The sequence below is a fragment of the Aegilops tauschii genome, chromosome 7 (assembly GCF_002575655.3).
Source record: "Aegilops tauschii subsp. strangulata cultivar AL8/78 chromosome 7, Aet v6.0, whole genome shotgun sequence".
Lineage (NCBI taxonomy): Eukaryota > Viridiplantae > Streptophyta > Magnoliopsida > Poales > Poaceae > Aegilops > Aegilops tauschii.
The window spans coordinates 269770819-269777762 of record NC_053041.3 but is presented as its reverse complement, the minus strand read 5'-3'; the positions used below and the strand labels follow the sequence as shown (position 1 = coordinate 269777762).

General features: G+C 54.7%; 1 protein-coding gene across 1 annotated transcript; it reads right to left on the bottom strand.

Moving 5' to 3' along the window:
• Positions 1-1744: 1744 nt before the first annotated feature.
• On the bottom strand, positions 1745-3950 carry LOC109749010 (thaumatin-like protein 1). The gene is made up of 3 exons (XM_020308009.4): positions 3646-3950; positions 2823-3498; positions 1745-2355 (listed from the first exon to the last, which is right to left on the bottom strand). The coding sequence occupies exons 1-3, from the start codon at positions 3713-3715 to the stop codon at positions 2148-2150; spliced, it is 954 nt and encodes a 317-aa protein (XP_020163598.1). The 5' UTR covers positions 3716-3950; the 3' UTR covers positions 1745-2147.
• Between the last annotated feature and the right edge of the window lie 2994 nt (positions 3951-6944).

The window sequence follows — 6944 nt, the reverse complement described above, 5'->3', positions numbered from 1 at the left end:
ACCACCCTAGTGTTAGGGCCCCCACCCAGGGTCAATGCAGGGGGCGGGGCTGCCTTGCCAGGTGACGGGGCAGGTGGGCGCTGGCCACGAGAGGCCCAGAAGGCCGCCGGCTGGGCGGTGATGGTGGCGGAGGGGCGACGAGCCTCGACGTGTTGCTCGGTGAAGAGGAGGCGTGAGTAGAGCTCGTGAGGAGGCATCGCTGGCTTGGCGTTGTGGACGGCCTCGGCGAGATTTTCGTAGTCGGCGTCGAGGCCTTTGATGACGAAGCCGGCGAACTCCTCGGCGCTAAGCGGCCGACCAATAGAGGTGAGCGTGTCCGCCAGCACCTTCATCTTGTTGAAGTAGGTCGTAGCGGAGGAGTCCAGCTTCTTGATGTTGGCGAGTTCGCTGCGAAGGGCCATCGAGCGGGAGGTAGAGACCTGGGCAAAGGCGTGCTGCAGGGCCGTCCAGGCGTCCATGGAGGTGGCGGCGAAGAGACAAAGGCCAGCGACCCCGTCGCCGAGGGAACCCTGGATGGCAGAGAGGATCGCCTGGTCCTGCTGCACCCACATATGTTGTTCCGGGTTGATGGCCAGGCCGTGGACGGTAGGGATGACCTGCGGAGGACACGGTAGTGAACCATCAACAAACCCGAGGAGAGACCGGCTGCGTAGCAGCGGTAGGACCTTGGCGCGCCAGAACAAGTAGTTGTCCGGCGTGAGTCGGATGGTGATCAAGTTGTCAAAGTGGAACGGCCCGGTGGGCGTGATTGCGCCAGCAGCAGGGACGATTGGCGGCGGAGCCGCGACAGGATCCGCGACCGCGACCGATGCCGCGGGTGGCGGCGCGGGACGATCGGGATCACGGCCGCAGGTGGTGCCGTGAGCGAGGCCGCGGGTGGCTCCGCGGGCAGCGTCTCCCCCGAGGTCGCCGGGATGACGGCGAGTGTCGAGGAGGATCCAGAGGAGGCCATCACGGGCAGCGGCGGCGCGACTGGTGCGGAGGCCGTCGCGGGCGGTGTCGGTGGGATCGGCGCTGAAAATAAGGAGCCGACGGCGGTGGTGCCGAAGAACTGAGGCATTGACGGAGCCAGGGGGCGAGGTGGGGGGTTGAGGAGGGCGGCAAGCGACGTGGGGATAGACCCGGAGCTGGCGGCGCCCGAAGCGAAAGCGGTCATGGCGCCGGCGGCGGCAGCCCTAGGGTTTAGGGTTTTGGTGCGGCGACGGCGGCGGGTGGGGTGGAGGTGGAGGACCTAGGTTAGACTCGATACCATGTAAAACGTAAGTTTTGGGGAACTGGCTCAATCCTCAAAGGGGTGACCTATCACATATATATAACGATGACATACAAGTCCAATACCAATAAGGTATGGTTTACACAGTAGGGCTACAATACGAAGTCTAACACAGTATTATGCCAAACGGGGAACCCTGCTTACTATACTGCAACGCCAATTGGTATTCCGAATAGATGATCAGTTGTACTCCCTCCGTTTTGAAACAGATGACCCAACTTTGTGCACAAAGTTGGGTCATCTATTTTGCTAGTATTTTGGAACGGAGGGAGTAACAGCCAGCAGTCAACATCTTCGCCTAACTGCCTCCTCTTTTGGCTTTCTTTCTCTTTCGGCACCGAACATCATATCTTCAGTGACGACAGAAAATTGATTTACAGCTCAAACATGATCTGCACATAATGTTACATTTTTTTTTATGTTTTCCTATGCGAACATAATTGCTAATCACAGGTCAACTTCAGGCTTCACTTGTAAGAAGGCATTTCGGACTTTTACAAAAAGAAGGAGCTCAAAAGGCAGAGCAATAGTATATTCAGATCTTACAGCCTTCCCACTTCAAAGCTTGCGATCTCCTAGTGACGATACTTGACAGTGCTGCACTGATCAGGATCCCCACAAAAAAATTGCGCACAAAGACGAATATAACCCGAAGAACAATGTTTTCAAAAAGGCAATAAAGCAATATGAAATACCACTACTAGATCAACTAGAATTGCCAACATGAGGGCGCGTCATGTTCTTTATCAACAAGCAAAATGGCCTAAAGAACATGCTATCCACGTCTCTTCCTCTAGTGCTCTGATCCTCTTTTGATCCTAAAAAAAACTCTGCAGATCACTCCTAGGGATGAAGAATCGCCTGCCTTGCCCGGTCATCTGAAACGGGGATGACCCCCCTGTGCCGCGGCAAGCACAACCACCACAGCAATTGCCAGGGCGGCTTGAAAACCTCCGGACGCCGACCACGATGCCATGGTGCTTCCACGGGCGCCGCTGGTTTTCTTCAAAGATGCCAGCCACACGTCGTCTTCAAGCTGCTCATGGCTCGGCCTCCGCAATGCGTGCTTGTTCGTTTTGCCACTGCGAAGTGTCAAAGGTGATTGATATAATTAGAGACTCAAATTGCATAGTAATTGCGGACCAGTTAAACCACAACCCAATGTCAGTGGAAGGGATCAACGATGGTGAGTTAGACGTGAGACCACGTGCACTCCATGCGTTCTTGCTTTTCCAGGTTCCAATAATCCAATTTCCAAGTAGGCCATTGTAACTTTCTCGCCAAGACCCCACATGCAAGGTGGGGATGGGACAAAGGCGAAAGAAAGAACAACTCAATCAATCAAAGATTCTTTTCCTTGCTCCAAGCCTAACTTTGTGACTTTCTCTTCATTCCCCATTCCCCGTTCCCCATTCCAAATCAAAATCTCATTATATTTCTAGCCCAGAGAAAATATCATTGTTGAGTTGAATCAGATTCAGATCTGCAACACTATGATTTCAACTAGATTGCACTGTCATAGCATCAGAAACTATTCAGAGGTAGGTACCTGTAAGGATTGGACTGCGGGCAGAAGGTAATGGTGTAATCGGTGTGGTTGCAGGTGAAGGTGGAGGTGGCGTCGTCGTAGGCGTAGCTGTAGGACTTGGGGCACGCCGACTTGAAGAGCTGCGAGTACTGGGAGGGGTGGCACGTGTCAGGGTTCCCGTAGGCGCCGTTGCAGCAGAACTCGGGCTTGCCGAAGGCCTCGCAGGCGCTGCGGCAGGCGAGGCCGCCGCCGGAGCGGAGCTCCGAGGGGCAGCGCTCGTTGAGGTCGACGAGGCACCCGGTGTCGGGGCACCCAGGCGCGGACGGCTGCACCAGCATGGGCAGGTTGTAGCCGTCGACGAGGCTGACGTCGTAGAAGTCCTTCCCGCCGTCGCCGTCGAGGGTGAACTCCGCGAGCGTGGCGGGCGGGGTGGCCCCGGCGCCGCGGCACTCTATCTCGCCGGAGCCGCAGTCCCCCGTGACGCAGGTGCCCTTGCCGCCGTTGAAATTACAGCCAGAGCGCGCCCAGAAGCGGCCCGACCACCCGGTGGGCCCGTAGATTGAGCGCGACTGGCCCGGCGAGAGCGCGAAGCCGGTGGTTTCCAGCGGCGGCGAGGTGGAGCCCGAGAGCAGCCCGGGCCACACCGTGTCCGTGCACCGGTTGGCGAAGGTGAACGTGATGGCGCTCACTACCGGCCCTGTGCGCCGCAGAAAAAAAATACACAAATCCGAACACTCAGCTCACCAAATCGAAAACCAAGCTCGCAGCTCTACCGCGCGCCTCCAAATCACGACCAATGCAACGAGAATACCTCTTCCGCAAGCACTAATGGATGGATCGATACCTTGGAAGAAGGAGAGAAGGAGGAGGACGATCGATGCCGGAGAGCCGAGGAGCAGCGACGGCTGAGCCATGGAAGGCCTTCCAAGACTCGCTCTCGAAATTGAGGGCGAAACCAGTGAAGCCGCGCTGCGCTGTTGCTTTTCCTGTGGAGGAGGAGGAGCTTGGTGACTGGCGAGCTTGCCGAACTGGGATATGGGGGGAAGGCTACGCGGAGGAAAATGCGGCCGTGTGGTGTGGTGGGAGATGGCGGCGGTTGTAGAGGGGGGAGAGGAGAGTGGGGGGCGAAGTGGGCACGACCGACCGCGGTCTACACTCGCTCAGCTGATTTTTACAATGCCGAAGCGGGGGCACGAGCACGACCGCAGCCGGCCGGCGAGATCAACGGCCGAGCCGAGCCGAGCCGGACTCGAATGATTTTCACCTGTTAGAGCATCTATAGTACACCATTTTTTTACCAGAACAGACGCGGTAAAAGTTTGCGGACTCTTATAGTACTTCCTCCCTTCCAAAATATAGTACCCAGCGCTTTCCGAGGTCCGGCTTTGACCATAATTTAAGCAACACGGTGGGAGAAAAAATTACATAGTTGAAAACTTCTTTTGAATACGAATTCATTGGTATAACTTTTGCTCCCGCCACAATCGGTCTCGTTGGTTAAATTTATGGTCAAAGTTGAAGCACGGGAATAGAGGAAGCACTATATTTTGGAGCGGAGGGAGTATGTTTTAAGTGTTAGAGTTGTGTCGAATATTATTGTACAAGGTAGGTTACAGTTGGACTTGGTGTTGGACCGTGTGTAGACAGGGTAGGAGTTGTGTCCTAGTAGGACACTTGTATCTTAGGCCTCTCATATATATCTGGGGTAGACACACGATATAACCTATGACAACATAATAGCACAGGCGTGTAGGGGGAGCCGACGGCATGTGCCGTCGCCCGGACGGCCCGGGTGCGGTATTGTAGCGGTATCATGGGGAGGAGCGTCCGTAGTCAGGCCCCGGAATGTAGCCATATCGGTGAACCTTGTTAACAAATCTCAGTGTCATGCTTGTATGATTGCTTGGTCCTCAGATAATGGACCACGCGCCTCAGATTTATTCTAACATTAAGGGCCCCCAAAAACGTGAGCCTCCGGCCCATACTTCTATAGGTCCTAGGACGGTATACAGGCCACAAAGTGAAATATTCCGCCACCTCTCCCCGCGCGCCGCCGTCCGTACCACCTGTCTCCAGCCGTCGATTTCTTCCAGCTCCAACAAAATTCTGCACTGCAAAAAGATCGAGCAAGTGCGTGCGGCCATGGCTGATCCCATTCGTGCTCGATGCGTGGAAGAGGAACAGGATGTGGCCTGGGGCCGTTCTCGCGTGTGCGTGCGGCCATGGCGGGCGGGCGGATGCGCTCCTGGGGCCGAGCTCGCCCCCTCGGGGAGCAGCCTCAAACTCTCCTCCCCCTGAGGCACCAGCTCACCGCGGCGGTGCGCGGGACTGCAGCAGAGATGCTCTTTTAAGGACTAGTTTAGTGTATATATTCTATCGTGACCGTTTTCAGCTCGTAAACCAGTTTTAGGCGCCCCTGTATACATGTTCTAATGGTCGAACCTTTACGGTGTCTGCTAGAGATGCTCTTATAACGAAATAGAGAAGGATCGGTGCAATTGTCATTTATTGCTTGAGCCTCGTGGGCATATATATAAAAGTACATGATCTTTTTGAAGTACAAGACAAGCCAGAATATTTTCTAGTCTATCATATGTTTCCAATCTAATCACGATACTCAACATCCCCCGCAGTCACAACGGTAGTGTCGCAGACCGTGAGACTGGAGAAGAATTCGAAGGTAAGCCGACGGACATCCCCCCACAGTAGTAACGGTCGATGCATCGCGGAAGTCGTGGCTGGAATGAAAACCAACGAGGTTGCTCAAGCAAGGCGATAGTCCTTTGTGCTGATGTTGATGTAGCCGAGAGTGTAGGGTGGTGTAGCCATGGTCGAGGTAGCCGTGCGAGGGACGCCATGGTCGATGTCGAGTTGGGGTGGCCGGTGTCGAGGTACTCGCCATGGACCAGGAGGAAGAGTGGTGGTGGCTAGGTTAGGAGTGTGGCGATTGTGCTCGAAGTAGGTGAGGAAGAACCCGATAGCGTGACGAAGACCGGCGCGGACGGTGGCTGTCGGTGTCAAAACCGACAGATCTCGGGTAGGGGGTCCCGAACTGTGCGTCTGAGGATCAATGGTAACGACGGACGATGGGGACACAATATTTACCCAGGTTCGGACCCTCTTAGAGGAGGTAAAACCCTACGTCCTGCTTGATTGTATTCAATGAGTATAGGGGTTACAAGAGTTGATCTACCTCGAGATCGTAATGGCTAAACCCTAACTGTCTAGCTTATGAGAATTCTGATAGCCTCTACGGACTAAACCCTCCGGTTTATATACACACCGGAGGGGCCTAGGGTTGTACAAAGTCGGTTTGCAGAGGAAGGGAATAATACATCCGGACACCAAAACTTGCCGTTCACGCATACAGGAGTCCTACCCGGACACAGGGGATAATCTTCGGCTCTATCTTCACAGCCCATCAGTCCAGCCCATATCGAATAGGCCGGACACCCGAGGACCCCCTTATCCAGGACTCCCTCAGTAGCCCGCGAACTTGCCTTCAATGATGATGTAGTATCCGGCTTATGTCTTCGGCTTTGCAAGGTAGGTTCTTCATCATACCTCGGACGGACGACAGTCCGGCCATGACCTTCACGTTCTGCCTTTATGATTCCTCCCTGTCGTCGCCTCGATTTCCATGCGTTGGGCGAATGCGAACGATCCATAATATTTTTTTACAAACAAGCGCCTGACCACACAGGGGTGGCATCTATATAAAGAGGTTAGATCCCCAAATGCCATCCACATTGCATAGTGACCATCAGAACCAGCCACAGGAAACTTCAAACATGGCCAGGGCTCCTAGCTCTTCTTCGCGCCCTCATGGCCTTCAAGAGGGTGATTGGCGAAGCTGCTTAGTGTCTCACCTTCAGTTGAGTCGACTTCAAACGCAGGGATATCTCTGAGGGAGTCCTGGATTATGGGTTCCTCGGGCGTCCGAGCTATGTGACATGGGGCGGACTGATGCGCCGTGAAGATACAAGACAGAAGACTTCCCCCCGTGTCTGGATGGACTCTCCTTGGCGTTGAAGGCAAGCTTGGCGTGCGGATATGAAGATTCCTTTCTCTATAAACCGACTCTGTACAACCCTAGCCCCCTCCGGTGTCTATATAAACCGGAGGGTTTAGTTCGTAGAGGCA